Below are 15,659 nucleotides of genomic sequence, written 5' to 3' on the forward strand. Positions count from 1 at the left end.
GACACCCTGGCGAGGGACAAAACCGGGAACCGCCACAGGGAGAGCACAGTCACGTGAGGAGCGCTGGGAGGGGCGGGGCCGCAAGCGCTCACCTCCCAATTTCCCCTCCCATCTCCACCCCTTCTCCATCGCTCCCCAAGACCGCCGCGGACTCGCCTCGGGCCGCCCCCCGTCATCCTCAGGCCCGCTCGGAGCCTCCTTCTCCTTCCTCCCTCCGCCAGCCCGCCCCTCGCTCTACAGACACCACTGGGTCCGCCCTCATCTCCCCACTCTTGCCTTCAGCCGCCTAGGTTGAGCCCGCCCCGATCGTCGACCGCAGCCGCGGCCACGCCCCCTCGGCGGTTCCGCCTTCCGACACAACATGGCTGCGGCGCCGCAGGCCGGAGTGGCAGGGTTGAGGCGGGCGGCCTCGATGATGTGCCTGGGCCCTCGGCGGCCGCCGCTCCGGGAGCTCTCGGCTCCGGCCCGGCTGTACCACAAGAAGGTAGGGGCCGCGGAGCGCCTGGGCCGGGAAAGCGGGGACGTTGGAGACCCTGGGTGACGCCGTTAGAAAGCGGCGTGCCCCGTCTCCTGCGCGTGCGCGCGGGCCCCTTCCCTTCTGCGTGCCGTGCGCGTGCGCGTCTGGCGTCCTCTGAGCATCCCGAGTCCTAGGATGGAGCATGTCCCTAGGGTCAAGTCGAGGCAGCCAGCGTTTAATAAGCGCCTACTGTGTGCCAGGCACTGGGCGAGGGGCAGATTTGGGCCTGATATCAGGGTAAAGGGGCGGGGACCGAAGCTAGGGAGAACTCCGGGTGAGGAAGCTCCCTCCATCCTTGCCCCCTTCCCTGAAACAGAGAGGTTTGTCACCTGGCCAGGGTCACACAGCCAGGAAGCCTTCAGGAGGGCAGCTGCCCTCGGGGACTGACCCTCCGGAGAGGAGAAAAGCTGCTCCCTCGGTGCAGTGGGGGTGGGATCCTTATCCCCATCTTTCTGACAGTGGAGGTAACAGGCTCGGAAAAGTGAAGGGATTCCAAAGCCCCTTTTGGAGCTGGCAGAAACCTTGGAGGTCATCTGGCCCGGTGGGTCTGGCTTGTGCTCCTAATTTTGGCTCTTAAAAACCACTGAGGACCCCAAAGAGCTTTTTTTTTAATGTGAGTAATATCAGTGTTTGCCATATGGCAAATTGAAGTGGATAAGTTTTAAAAATATTCACTTAACAATAATAAACCCGTTTCGTTTTAACATAACTTTTTAACAAAGAAAAGAGCTTTCCCAAAACAAAAGGAGTCAGGCCGAAAAGTGGCCTTGTTTTACACATACTTGCTAATCTCTTTAGTGTCCAGTTTAATCAAAGTCTGCTTCTGAAGCCTGTTGAAAAGTGTTGAAATACATGAAGAGAATCTGAGTGGTTGTATTTAATAACACCTTGGTGCTGTTACAGAAATAGTTTTGATCCCGTGAAAAAGGGTCTTTAGGACCTCCAGGGGTCTTCGGATACCTTTTGAGACCTGCTGACCTAGATCAGCCCCCACATTTTACACTGGAGGAAACAGACCTGGAGAGCTAAAATCACTTGACTAGAGCGCACCATTGCCAGCGCCTTCAACTCCCAGCTAGTAAACATCAGCAGTGGAATTTGAACTCTGGTCTTCCTAGATTCTCTGTCTACTGTTATACCAGCCACCTGACCTTGGGACGAATGATATCCAAACTGGAGGACACCTCAGAGAACATCTAGCCCATCCCCTCATTTTGCAAAAGAAGAAACTGAGTCCTGAGAGGAGACAGGTTCTTCCATGAAGTAAATGTCAGAGCTGGACTTCACACCCCTCCCCTCCAGTTAAATCAGAAAACTTTGTTGTTTAATTTGATGGTCCAGATGTATACACATGAAACATAAAATAGTAACAGTACTTCAGATATCTTGTGGTTTCATCACGACCCTAGTACTCCTTTTCCCAGTGCAGATGACAATCCCTTCATTCCTTAATAAACAGTCTTTGACAGGTTAAGGTCATGGTAACTTTTGTCCAAGGCAGTAGTGAGTCTGTGTGCCAGTGCCTGGCACGCAGTCGGAGCTTAATAAATGTTGACTTGCTGACTTGCACTTAGCTAGGTTGACTCTCGGACAAGAGGCTCCTTCTCCAAGCCTTTCCATGGTGGCCCTTCACTTTTCTGAACCTCAGTTTCCCCTACTGTCAGAGAGATGGGGATAACGACCCCCACCACCGCTTACTACTACACCGAGGGACCAGTTTTTCTCCTCTCCAGAAGGTTAATCCCCAAAGGCTGCTGACCTTGTATAGGCTTCCTGGCTGTGTGACGCTGGACAGAACCTGCTGGCATAACCATGCCCAGAAGAATTATTATAGTTTCAGCTTTAGAAAGCTCTTTGGTGTGAGGTCAGCAGTACCAGAATTATCCCCATTTTACAGATGAGAAACCTGATATCTAGAAATAGGAATTGGCTTGGGGTGGAAGTTGATGGAGGGCCTGAGAGCCGGCAGTCATGTGGCTCCAGGCTCAGAGCTGGGATTTGACCCAGGCTTTTCTATTCCAAATCCAGGGCTCCTTATCACTGTACCAGCAGGAAGGATTCTGAGCACATCATCCCTAAGTTTCCTCCTGGTCTAGACAAGTCACAACGGCCTCCAGCAGACTAGTTTGGCTTTCGAACAAAGAGCTCAGCAGCAGCTGGCGATGAGTGTGCTGAATCAATCTGTAATCTGTAGTCTCCACAGCTGGTGGACCATGCCAGGAAACCGAGGCCCAGGTTGGGAAGGGGACTTGCTGTCCGCCTGGATCTCCTCACTCCCCCCACTTCCTCCTTCCATTTAAGGTCCACCAGTCTCTGGTATGTTGTGCTGGGGGCCTGGGGGAAACCTGCAGGTGAGAAGCCAGAACAGTGGGGGCCAGTCCTCACTGACCAGCCCCGGTGTGGGCAGAGCAAGCCAGTGACCTCCCCAGTAAAATCACATAATCCTTTACAGGAGATTGTCAGGAAAGTCCAGCAATGTCTGCATCAAGGGTGCTGCTCTTCTTCAGGTCCTGCCTTAAGGTCATTTTGTTTTTTTCTTTTTTTGCGAGGCAGTTGGAGTTAAGGGACTTGCCCAGGGTCATACAGCAAGTGAGTGTTATGTGTCTGAGGCTGGATTTGAACTCAGGTCCTCCTGACTCCAGGGCCGGTGCTCTGTTCTCTATGGTACCACTTAGCTGCCCCCATCTTGTTTTTTCCTTAAGAAAACAAGCTATATGCCTGTGAAATCAAAAAGTGTCGGACGTTAGGGGTGGGCCCAGACGACCCTTAAGGCACCTTCCTGCTCTCAGGTTCTCATGGGTGATAGTGAGTGTTGATGAAGCATGTTCAGGTTGGCAAAGCTTTTGACAGCTCTGATCTAGTTTCACCCTCACGAGAACACCTGACCCACTGGGTGTCCGCTCCCCAGCCACGTGGATATGTCACGACTGATCCCACACCTGACCCACTGGGTGTCCGCTCCCCGGCCACGTGGGATATGTCACGACTGATCCCACATCTGATCCACTGGGTGTCCGCTCCCCGGCCACGTGGATATGTCACGACTGATCCCACACCTGACCCACTGGGTGTCCGCTCCCGGCCACGTGGATATGTCACGACTGATCCCACACCTGACCACTGGGTGTCCGTCCCCGGCCACATGGATATGTCACAACTGATCCCACACCTGACCCACTGGGTGTCCGCTCCCCGGCCACATGGGATATGTCACGACTGATCCACACCTGACCCACTGGGTGTCCACTCCCCGGCCACGTGGGATATGTCACGACTGATCCCACACCTGACCCACTGGGTGTCCGCTCCCCGGCCACGTGGGATATGTCACGACTGATCCCACACCTGACCCACTGGGTGTCCGCTCCCCGGCCACGTGGGATATGTCACGACTGATCCCACACCTGACCCACTGGGTGTCCGCTCCCCGGCCACGTGGGATATGTCACGACTGATCCCACACCTGACCACTGGGTGTCCACTTCCCCGGCCGTGGGATATGTCACGACTGATCCCACACTGACCCACTGGGTGTCCGCTCCCGCGGCCACGTGGGATATGTCACGACTGATCCCACACCTGACCCTGGGTGTCCGCTCCCCGGCCACGTGGAATATGTCACGACTGATCCCACACCTGACCCACTGGGTGTCCGCTCCCGGCCACGTGGGATATGTCACGACTGATCCCACACCTGACCCACTGGGTGTCCGCTCCCCGGCCACGTGGGATATGTCACGACTGATCCACACCTGACCCACTGGGTGTCCGCTCCCCGGCCACGTGGGATATGTCACGACTGATCCCACACCTGACCCACTGGGTGTCCACTTCCCCGGCCACGTGGGATATGTCACGACTGATCCCACACCTGACCCACTGGGTGTCCGCTCCCGGCCACGTGGGATATGTCACGACTGATCCCACACCTGACCACTGGGTGTCCGCTCCCGGCCACGTGGGATATGTCACGACTGATCCCACACCTGACCCACTGGGTGTCCGCTCCCCGGCCACGTGGGATATGTCACGACTGATCCACACCTGACCCATGGGTGTCCGCTCCCGGCCACGTGGGATATGTCACGACTGATCCCACACTGACCCACTGGGTGTCCGCTCCCGGCCACGTGGGATATGTCACGACTGATCCCACACCTGACCCACTGGGTGTCCGCTCCCCGGCCATGTGGGATACCCACGTGGATATGTCACGACTGATCCCACACCTGACCCACTGGGTGTCTGCTCCCCGGCCACGTGGGATATGTCACGACTGATCCACACCTGACCCACTGGGTGTCCACTTCCCCGGCCACGTGGATATGTCACGACTGATCCACACCTGACCCATGGGTGTCCGCTCCCCGGCCACGTGGAATATGTCACGACTGATCCCACACCTGACCCACTGGGTGTCCGCTCCCAGCCACGTGGATATGTCACGACTGATCCCACACCTGACCCACTGGTGTCTGCTCCCCGGCCACGTGGATATGTCACGACTGATCCCACACCTGACCCACTGGGTGTCCACTTCCCCGGCCATGTGGGATATGTCACGACTGATCCCACACCTGACCCACTGGGTGTCCGCTCCCTGGCCACGTGGAATATGTCACGACTGATCCCACACCTGACCCACTGGGTGTCTGCTCCCCGGCCACGTGGAATATGTCACGACTGATCCCACACCTGACCCACTGGGTGTCTGCTACCCGGCCACGTGGATATGTCACAACTGATCCCACACCTGACCCACTGGGTGTCCGCTCCCCGGCCACGTGGGATATGTCGCGACTGATCCACACCTGACCCACTGGGTGTCCGCTCCCGGCCACGTGGGGTATGTCACGACTGATCCCACACCTGACCCACTGGGTGTCCGCTCCCCGGCCACGTGGGGTATGTCACGACTGATCCCACACCTGACCCACTGGGTGTCTGCTCCCCGGCCACGTGGGATATGTCACGACTGATCCCACATCTGATCCACTGGGTGTCTGCTCCCCGACCACATAGGATATGTCTTGACCAATTCAAACAAAGCCTGGAAGTCTGCTTGGCAGGCCCATTGGAGCCTTTGCTGGCAGGTGGTAAAGTGACCTCAGCCCTGCCTCTCCTGCCTCAGAAGAAGCAGGGTGCCTGTGACTGGGTTTTCCTGTTTTTCCCGAGCCTGGGGATTCATTCCTTGGTGGTTTTCATTGCCTTGGAGCTGGGTCAGCAGCCAGAGTCTGTGGTAAGGGAGGGCCCTCATGCTCTGGGCTGTCCCCAAGCCGTGACACAGAGAATGGGAGTGGCCTAACAACCTGTGCGGGGTGGGCCAGAGATATTAGAGCAAATTCCATCTTTCATCTCACATTGCACCCCCTTACTGGGATCCTCTCTTTGGAAAGACCTGCCAGGACCAGCTGGCGGGATGAATGGATGCCCTCTTGACAGCAAAGCTTTGTTCTCAAGGTGGTGGATTTGTGCTTGGAGACCAGCCAGAAGTTGTTCTGAGCTATCTGGGGGACATGAAGACTCGGATGGCTAGACGATGGGGTTTTGCTCTAAAGTGAGTTGTGGCAGATAGGTGAGGAGGAAATGATTTTCTCTGTGTGCCTCCTGACCTGGAGATTCCCAGAGTGTCCTCCCTGGGCCCACCTCACAGGCACAATTCTGCGTGCATTACCCAGAGGCAAAGCCTCAGTGGACAGCAGAGGTAGGGCCCAGCCACAGGGCCATATACTTGTTTGTGGGGTTTTCAATTACAGTAATCTGTAGTTGCACCTCGTGGGCCCCTGTTGGAGCCAGTGCAGGTAACAGGGCTCACACCTCTGTGACTCCTTGCATGTGCACGTGCCTTCAATGTTGTGGCCCTCCAAGGTGGATTGGGAGCGGCCTTGGCCGACTTACTGCTTCTGGTCGGAAGTGTCCGAGTGACAATTCCTCTTTCTGCGTCAGGGGACCCATGATGTCATCAGCATCCCCTGATGCCCTGTGATTCATGTCCCTTTATTTCCTTAGCTCTTCACTGGAGGGATCTATTCAGCGTGTCCGCCAGCTTCCCTGGTGTCTGGTGCCATTGGCCGTGTGCTCTGTCCTGTTCACAGGGGACCCGTGAGAGATGGACTGCCTGGAAGCCCTGGGGTGGGGCGCCTGACCTCTCAGCACCTTAGGCCGGGGTGTCAGGCCCACAGCACCCCCATAAAAATACAATCAAATGGATAATATCCCACTTTAAAATGAAGGCATTTTGTGGCCCAGGGCCATTCCTGTTTGCGTTTGACTCTGCTGCTTTAGGCAGGTATCTCAGAGTGGCAGAGAAGGTACCCACCTGCGTTGGTACAGGGAGTTCCCTAGACAGTGAAGTCAGATTTCCAGCCCCCATGCCTGTGGTGACCAGTGAATCAGGCAGAAGTCGCCCTTGGGCTGTGAGGGTGTCAGAAGGTGCTGAGAATCACATGGACCTTTGTGCCCCCGGTAAGACAGTAACCAGCCCGAGGGACTGAGCCACGTGAGCCTCGGTGAAACCGGAGACCAAAAGGTTGCTGCTCAGTTGCGGGGGGATTCCTCATGGAGCGCTGGCTTCCTGGTGTGGCCCCAAGTCACAAGTAGCAGGGTGGACAGAGGCCTTGGCCCCCTCCCCTCCCCCTGAGGGAAGGAAATCCTTCTTTGTAGCTGGAATACCTATGTTTGTTTTACAATTCTCTTGTTTCAGGTGGTTGACCATTACGAGAATCCCAGAAACGTGGGGTCCCTTGACAAGAAATCCAAAAACGTTGGTACTGGATTGGTGGGGGCGCCGGCTTGTGGAGATGTCATGAAATTACAGGTAAGAGTGGGGTTTATCTTTCCAAAAAAAGTCACAGTGAGTATAGAAATCTATCTTACCCTGCAAGAAAATAGAAGGGGAAGGGGGAGGGGGAACAGACAGGAGAACAGGTTGGGTGCCAGGGGAAATCAGTGCTGGCCATCATGGGGTGGGGAGAAGATTTGGAACTCAAAATCTTGTGGAAGTGAATGTTGAAAACTAAAAAATAAATAAATACATTAGGGGGAAATTTTTTAAAAAAAGTCACAATGACTTGCTGCCATTCCCCCTCTCTCTTATTAGCTAGGTTTCTGCTTCCACTGAATTCGTGAACTCAAGTTCATTAGCAGAGGGTGAGGCATGCCCCGAATTGGGGGAGGGGCTGTTGAACAAGATGACCCCTAAAGCTAGGATCTCATAAGCCTAATATTAATTATTAGGTGTTACATAGATGGTGTTGAACAATATTTTTGTTGGAATAAATTAATCCTAACTCAGCTGCTTTGAGTGAGGATGAGCTCTTCAGAGTTGTGACCTCCCCTAAGCCTCTGAGGAGTCAAGGGGCAGGATTGGGCTCGGAGAACCCTGTCTCACTTGGTCGTTTTTGAGTTCAGCTTGGTCAGCAATTGCCTCATCATGGTGGGGAGGGAGGCTGCTTGTCTGCCTGCCAGAGGTTTTCAGTCTTATCTTGGAGTGCAGAAACAAGTTGGCAGAGAGCCTCTGAAAAGGCCTCAGGACACAAGAAAAAGCCATAACCTGAAACTGGCACCACAGCTAAGTGTGGTAGGCTCCCCAGGCAGAGGAGACTGATGGGGGGTGGGGGGGGGGGCGCGGTTAGAAAGTAGAACGGAAATGGTCCGGTCAGGAGCCTTCTCAGGCAGGCCTGTCTGTGTTGGCCAGTGACTTCTCACGCATAACTTTGGAATGAAATTGAGTTTATCATTAATGCCTAAAATGGAGCCCAGACAGGCCCTGGGGACCCCAGTCACCCCAGGGATACAGGCCCTGAGATGTGCTCCAAGGAGCCCAGACCCATTTTATTTTTCTAGATCCAAGTGGATGAAAAAGGGAAGATTGTGGATGCCCGGTTTAAGACATTTGGCTGCGGCTCTGCCATCGCTTCAAGCTCCCTGGCCACCGAGTGGGTTAAAGGAAAAACGGTAAGGCCGCTGACAGGCTTCCTTCCCACGATGAGCTCTCCCACCCATGGGCTCTGCTCTCGTTGGGAGTTTTTGTCAGTTTTAATTTGCTTTTATTTTTTGGTGGGGGAGGAATTATTCCATTTGGCCTTTAACATTTTCTTGTTTCACCATCTATTTAACGTACTCGCCATAGCAGCCAGCAGTCTGGCATCTTTTCTGAAAGAAATCAGAAGCTGGTCCCAGGCCTTGGCACATGCACCGGGGCCTGCCCCAGTTTTGAGCAGAAGCCACGGTCACTGCCTTCAGAAGCTCTTGGACCCTCTCAGGGCGAGGGCAGAATCAGAGATGTCCCAGCCGTAGCCAAGGGCGGGCCTGGCCTCCAAGGCCTTACTTAGCCTGCGGATTGCTGACTTGTATCACCCCCTGAGTGTTGTGTAATGGGGGAGGGGCAGTCCTGTCTGGAGAACTCTGCGCTTCCACCTGAAGAGTGAGGAGACGCTGCATGTTTCCAAAATTCGCTTGGACGTCTTGCTGTTGATTCCCATTTTTCCTGAACTCACAGTTTCACCTGTGTGTATGCACAGCACATTCTGACCTCTGGTTGTGGCTAATGCTCATAAGTGCCTGGCACGTAGTAGGTGCTTAATAAATGCTGTTACTTGTTCCGTATGAGAGTCGACATGGTGAAGTGGGAAATTCACCTGCCTGAACATCAGAAGACCTGAGGTAGAGTCTGGCCTAGACCTCTGTTATCACTTCCTCTCTCTAGGTCTCAGTTTCCCTTAAGTAAAATTTAAATCGGACGCTGATCTTTAAGAGTGGGTCTGGGGGTGCACAGAGCACCAGGCCTGGAGTCAGCAAGAGTCATCTTCCTAAGTTCAAATCCGGCCTCAGACACTGACTAGCTGTGTGACCCTGGCCAAGTCACTTCACCCTGTTCGCCTCAGTTTCCTCATCTGTAAGATGAGTGGGAGAGGAAATGACAACCCGAGCCAGTATCTCTGCCAAGAAGACCCCAGCTGAAACAACTGAACAACTACCAGAAATCTCTAAGAGTGTTCCCAGTTCTGATTTCTTTAGCTGCTTATAAAATTCTAGATTCAAAGAGATCCCTAAGACGTTCCCACAGGTTCTCCACCCGTATTGTCTAATTTCCTTCACTCATACTTGGAACTGCTGACCGAAAAGAGCCTTTGCTCATTCAGAAACTCTGACAGAGGGTGTGAAAGGGATGGGCTAGGAACATAACACTTATAAATTGTGCCTAGCCCTTCGTAGGGCTTCGGCACTATCCTGGTTCGTTGGTTTGTTAGGTACTAAGCAAAAATCCCACAACTTTGTTATAAAGAACAATGCTGGGGGGTTGAAGTGGATTTGAAAACACAGGCTATCCTTTTAAAAAATGAGCCCGTGTCAAAGGTTGGTCCTCCTTTCTTCCCATTTCTCATATGGCCTGTAAGAGAAGACGAGTCCTTTGCCACATCTGATGCTTGTGTCTTTTCATTTACAACTCTCAGGTGGAAGAGGCCTTAACCATCAAAAATACCGATATTGCCAAGGAATTGTGTCTCCCTCCAGTTAAGCTGCACTGCTCCAGTAAGTCACAGCCCGGCAGAAATGCCACAGACCTCCTGCCTTGTGTGATGTCCGATGACATGGCCTCCGTGTATAGGGCAGATGGGAGGGGGTACAGAGAGGCAGAGGTTGGGAGTTTGAGTCACGGTGTCTGGCCGTCAGGGCTGGGGGGGGGGGTGGGATGCAGCAGTTCCCACTTTGAAGGGGAAACATGGAAGCCATGAGCAGTCCCAGGTCCCCAGCAGCCCGCTTGTCTGATGAGATCACAGCCTTCCCAGGGCGTGTCCATCTCAGCTCTTTGGCTGGCTTTTTTAAACAAGATTTACAGGTCAGCTTTGTTCTTTGATCTCATGTCCTGTTTCTCATCACTTTTTGCCCAGATGCCCTTTGGGGCGTTGGCTTCCATGTATGGGCTGTGGGAGTCCAGCTGTGTTCCTGCCACATTCCCATACTCGGCTTCTACTTAGAGGAGACACTTTTTAAAATAGGTCTACGTGACTTTCCAGTTCACCCCCGGTAGTAAATCACTGCTTCTTCCATCCTCCCTCCCTCCTCTCGCTTTACGAAGGAGCAGTTCTGGGAGTGAGCGAGGCCTGTGCTGTTCACTGGATACTGAGATTCTGGTTTCTGCTTTAGTAAGAGTAGAACGGGCCCTGGAGAAAGGAAAGGCACTATCTGGACCTTGAGAAGAACCTTTTATTGAGACTAGAGAGCGTTAAAGCTGCCAATCTAAGGCCAGCATCCCTTCCTTCACCATTCTTTCTGTTAACTTTTCCCCAGTAGACCAACATTGGCCATGACCATTGGGCAGTGGACTTAGGATCCTTAGCCTTTCATTCTGGCTTCTCCCTAGGATCTCCCTTACCTAGAATGGTGTGTCACAGAGACCTTTCCAGCACCCAGCCCAGGGCTCCTCACCCTCTGTCACAAGGGTTCTCTGCAGCCACCTAATCCAGCTTGAATGGGAGTGGAAAGCCTCTCTCCAGCCACCTCTGCTGGAGGCTGTCCAGGATGGGCCCCTGCATCCTTCCTCCCCTCGGGGCCATCCTGGGCCCTCGCTTCGAGTTCTGGGTTGAGGCAGGCTAAGTGCCTGCCCCAAGGTCTGCTCTGGAGCAGCCATATCCTGGCTTCCTTCACTTATGACCTTGTCCTCTGTTGTAAGAGCATCCCAGGGCTTAGGAAATGCTGCTGTGGGGATCTCCAGCCTGCCCTCCATTTTGCACCTAGATTTTAAGTAGCTGCTGGGTGGTCAGTGCATCAGACTAATTGTAGGAACGGGGCAGGGGCAGGGGAGAAGTGGGGGTATTGAGCCATAGCAGGAGACCCCACCAGGGTTTGAAGAGCCTGCGTGTGGAGCAGGTCTGGGCTGGGCCTGCTTGGGCTCAGGGGGAGATCAAGGAGCCGTGGGTGAAGTGACAGAGATGCAGATTGAAGGTCAACAGAAAGAAACACTTGTGAACAGTTAGGGTCCTCCAGGCACTGAGCAGGCTAACTCCATCATTTGTCCTGTACCTGCATGTGCCATATGAGTGCCTGGATCCCGGCCCACAGCAGGGCCATCAGCAAGGACATAAATAAGTATAGACAGATCGGGAAAGGCGCCCAGGGGCTTCTGGGAGGGAGGGCAGCAGCAGTAGAGGAATTCAGAAAGTCTGCCTGGTGTAGGCAGTGCTTAAGCTGCATCTTGTAGGAAGAGAGGGACTCTGAAGGAAAGCATTCCAGGCAGGGGACACAGCTGAGGCAAAGGCCCTGTGGAGGGAGAAGACGGGACACAGGGACGCACACCAGGGGCAGAGAAGGTCAGTGTGGCCACATCCCGCGGTGTGGAAGGGGGAGTGGCCAGCTGGTGAAGGCTTTTAAAGCTAAGTAGAGTCTGTGTTTGATCCTGGGACAGTAGGGAGCCATGGAGTTAATGGAGGAGGGGTCTGCTTCTAGGGGAGACTGCTCGGGAGGCTTTTGTGGTTGTGTGGGTGGGAAGTGGTGAGGACCTTGGGCAGAGGACAGGGGGGTCACTTCCTGGGGAAGCCACAGAGAGGGCTCCCAAGTCCAGACCCTCTTCTCCCCCTCGAGGGCCCTCAGAGGCCACGAGCTCAGCCCCCTGCTTTTATAGGCGAGGAAGTGAGGTCACGAGGTTAAGGGAGAATTCCAACCCAGGGCTTCTGAGTCAGCATGCACCTCTTTCATTCCTGTACTTGAAGAAGCTGTGTCCCTCCCAAGTCTTCTCTCCTGAAGGCCAAACATCCTCGTGGGGCTCTCCTCTTCTAAATGCCCTCTGGCATCTGGAGAATGGGGACTGAGTCCAGGACTGCAGGCGCCCCCTGGGACTGGGTCCTCATCTGGACCCAGCCTCACTGGGCAGCCTGAGACTGTTGCACTGGGGGGTGCCCGTAGCCCAGGTTGCTCAGACCCCCCCCAGAGGTGGGAACCTGTGGCCTTGAAGCTGCAGCTTCCCCACCCCTGCCAGACCCCTGGATCTTCTTACTCAAGTTATCTGGCTGCGGGTGCCCCATGTGAGTTTGTGAAATGATTCCTTAACCAGAGTTTATGACTTGACGTCTTTCTCTGTCACATTTTATCCCAGTTGGTTTCATCTTGTCAGTCTTTGGGGATCCTGACTTTTAGTCCAGTGTGTAAGCTTCCCTCCCATTCCCGGCCTCTGTGTCCTCTACAGATGTGACAGGCATGCTGTCCAGAGTTAATGGGAAATATCAAAATGTTAAATAAAAATAGTGACCAGCATAAGGCCAAGGATAGATCAGTCCCTAGGATACTCGACTGCCGATCTCCATTCAAGATGACCGTTAGTGAGCTCTCTTTGGGTCTGGTCTAACAGCTGGTTCTGATTGTCCCTAACTGACTGTGCTCTGATCCAGCGGTTGGCTGGAGGCTTTGCGGCAGTCTGGACAGAGGTGCCGGCTTCGTTACCTCACTGGCCAGGGGAGCAAAGCAAGGCACCCTTCATAAATGTTTATTGGATGAATGAATGAGTGAGGTGGACATTGAGCATCAGAGCAATGGACGGAGGTCTCAGAGCAGGACCAGTGGCCTAAGGGGATTTTACAAAACTGACCTAGACTCTGAAATGAGAAAGTCAAAAAAGTAAGACCACTAACTCAGATGGGGCCAACTGGGCGATGGTGAGGCGGCTGGCGCCTCTTTGCTGCATGCCTGCTGCCCTTTGGTGTTTTAATAGGGTCCCGAGTTTGCCCAGGTTTCAAAATGTCAGCCTTCATCTCCCTTCCCTCCCTCCTTCCTTTCCCCTTTCCTCCCTCCCTCCCTTCCTTCCACCCTTCCTCCCTCATTCCCTCCTTTCTTCCTGCCTTCTCTCCTCCCTACTTTCTTCCCTCTCCTTCTCCCTCCCCTCCTTTCTTCTTTCTCTCTTCCTCCTTCTCTCCTTCCTTCTTTCCTAGTGCTTGCCGAAGACGCGATCAAGGCTGCCCTGGCGGACTATAAACTGAAGCAGAGCACCCCTGAGAAAGAGGAGGCCAAGGAAGAGGAGGAGAAGAAGTGACTGAGGCCTGCCCCTTCCCCTGCTGCGGCCTGAGCTGGCTAGGCCCTCTTCTCCCCTTCCAGTGCCATCAGTCTCACCTCAGAGGACAGGAAGCTCTTGCTCCCCAATGAAAGAGCCATGTGATAATCACGCACAATGTCCTGTCCTCATGGAAGCTCTAATCAATCCCCGGGAAACGCCCAGCTTCTGTTCTCTATCTTTGGGCTTATTTCTGCTCCCGTCCCCGCCTCCAGACCTGCCGTAGCTGGCCATTGTGAACTGTGTGAGCCACGTTACCTCGTCTGTTCCCAAGAAGGACCCAAAAGATGGAAGCGCAGAATGGCTTTCATCGAAAGGGACGACTCTCATTTAGCACTTAACTGCACCTGAGTTGGGTTTGGGGGAAAAGAGCCATTGTTACAGATTGCCTTGGTGGAAATGTTGGAGAGAACCATTATTGTACATAAAACAGATCTTCTATGTATACATATATATATATATATACACACACACATACACCCACATATGATATAATAAAACTATAAGAACTCATCTGTCCTCAAACAGGTCTGGCTTTTGGGTCATTCACTCCCCACCTCCCTCCTGGCAAAGGTCCCGGCCACTTTGCTACATTCGCTAGCCAGGGTCGCACCTCATATTCCCAGTTCCTGGCGGCACGGTTGCTAGCATGCCCACAGGAGGCCCTTAGGAGATGTTTGATTCGTGTAACCAAGAAGAAGACATGATTTTGAAAGGCACCAGACCATTTCAGAACTCTGATGCCTTGCTGCAGATACTGCTGAGTGGGGCCCAAACAGTCTCACACAGGTGTGGTGGTCCCTCCCCCCTTAAAAAATTCCCCAGGGTATCTGAGCTTTCAGAGTCTTCAGATTGTCCCAGGAACAAAGGAAGAAGGCTCACACATCCCCCTTACAGACTCCAAGACCCCGTGGGGAAAGCCACAGTTTGTAGGGGGAACTGTATGCCCATGAAGCCCCGAGAGCCTTGGGTTTGCTTCCAAAATGGGGCGTTTTTACTACCTGGTGTATCTCAGGCAAGGTACTGCCCTGGGGAGGAAGGAGACATTATCGCTTGCTCTTTGGGAAAAATAAGCTCCAGGCCTCGTGCCCCTTGATACAGTGGGTGCGGAGCCTTTCCCCGTGCCCTTCCTGACTCAGCCAGTCTGTCCAGAGAATTCGGAAGCATTCCCACATCCCATCCCTGTCTTAAACAGACCTGTCTCTGACCAGTCTTTTAGAGGGAAGCTGCACAATGATGTGCTCTAGGGTGTTGGCACTTTTCACTTGGAATTCTTGGGGTGCTGGAAGTGTTTGGTCTCAAGAGCATCTGCCAGCAGCTACCCAGGCCATCCATAGGGGGCTGGGATGGGACGGTCAGGCTGCAGGCTGCTGTCCCTGGAGTCTCCGCGAGACTTCGTGCTTGGCACCACTCCGTTTGGCCACTAGGGGGCATCCGTCTATCAAGCAAGAGATGGGCTTCCTAGCCAAGCACGTTTATTGACAATCAACCTTGAAATTGAGACTCAATTCTTTTATGGAGAGGTCCATTTAAAGACAGAATCTCCTTTTTAGGGTGGTAGGCAAAGGCAGGAACTTGGTGCCTCGGAAAGAACACTGGATTTGGAATCAGAGGATTGGAGATTCGAGGCCCAACTCTGCTAATATGATTATTAATATTGATCACAACTGGTGTGTGTACAGCTCTTCTCCATTTGGAAAGGGATTGACGTACAGGATCTCCTTTGAGTGCCACGACTCTGAGGAAGGTTCTGCAGGTGTACTCTGCATCTTATACCGATACAGATAGCTTCTCTGTCCCTTGTGCTGGAGAATTTGGGCTTAGCCATGTCTACACGGCTAGCAGGCCTCAGGTCTTCAAGTCCAACACTATTTTCTATCCATGCTGCCTCATACATGGTAATTGTTTGATAAAGATTTTTTGAAATCAATCATTACAAAAATTCAACCTAATATAAGGTTAGGTATTACATCAGGAAAATTTTCCTAAAAATTAGAGCTGTCCAGAAGTCACAAATTCCCCGTCACTGGTCCTCAAGCTGAGGCTGAATACCCATTTTCTGGATGTGTTTAGTGAGGAGTCCTTTCAGGTAGGGGTTGG

At 53.3% G+C, this 15,659-nt stretch overlaps 1 protein-coding gene across 2 annotated transcripts; it reads left to right on the top strand.

Annotated features, from left to right (window-relative positions):
- The first annotated feature begins 330 nt into the window (after nucleotides 1–330).
- ISCU (iron-sulfur cluster assembly enzyme) lies at nucleotides 331–14,084 on the top strand. 2 transcript variants are annotated; one of them, XM_078154382.1, is made up of 5 exons: nucleotides 331–484; nucleotides 7,221–7,334; nucleotides 8,363–8,473; nucleotides 9,973–10,051; nucleotides 10,884–13,434. In XM_078154382.1, exons 1-5 carry the CDS (start codon nucleotides 362–364, stop codon nucleotides 10,979–10,981), a joined length of 525 nt encoding a protein of 174 aa, XP_078010508.1. In that variant the 5' UTR covers nucleotides 331–361; the 3' UTR covers nucleotides 10,982–13,434. The 2 variants fall into 2 exon arrangements, with proteins under 2 accessions (XP_078010508.1, XP_020863634.1); XM_021007975.2 differs by lacking the exon at nucleotides 10,884–13,434 and adding an exon at nucleotides 13,441–14,084 and having other exon boundaries at nucleotides 333–484.
- Nucleotides 14,085–15,659: the final 1,575 nt, after the last annotated feature.

Source organism: Phascolarctos cinereus, unplaced genomic scaffold (assembly GCF_003287225.1).
Source record: "Phascolarctos cinereus isolate Bilbo 61053 unplaced genomic scaffold, phaCin_HiC Scaffold_4;HRSCAF=312, whole genome shotgun sequence".
In the NCBI taxonomy this organism is placed as follows: Eukaryota; Metazoa; Chordata; class Mammalia; order Diprotodontia; family Phascolarctidae; genus Phascolarctos; species Phascolarctos cinereus.

Coding starts and splice junctions, on each gene's coding strand:
- ISCU (XM_021007975.2), top strand. CDS start 362: ATGGCTGCGGCGCCGCAGGCCGGAGTGGCAGGGTTGAGGCGGGCGGCC. Junction 8,474..9,972: donor AGTGGGTTAAAGGAAAAACG/GTAAGGCCGCTG, acceptor TACAACTCTCAG/GTGGAAGAGGCCTTAACCAT. Junction 10,052..13,440: donor AGTTAAGCTGCACTGCTCCA/GTAAGTCACAGC, acceptor CTTCTTTCCTAG/TGCTTGCCGAAGACGCGATC.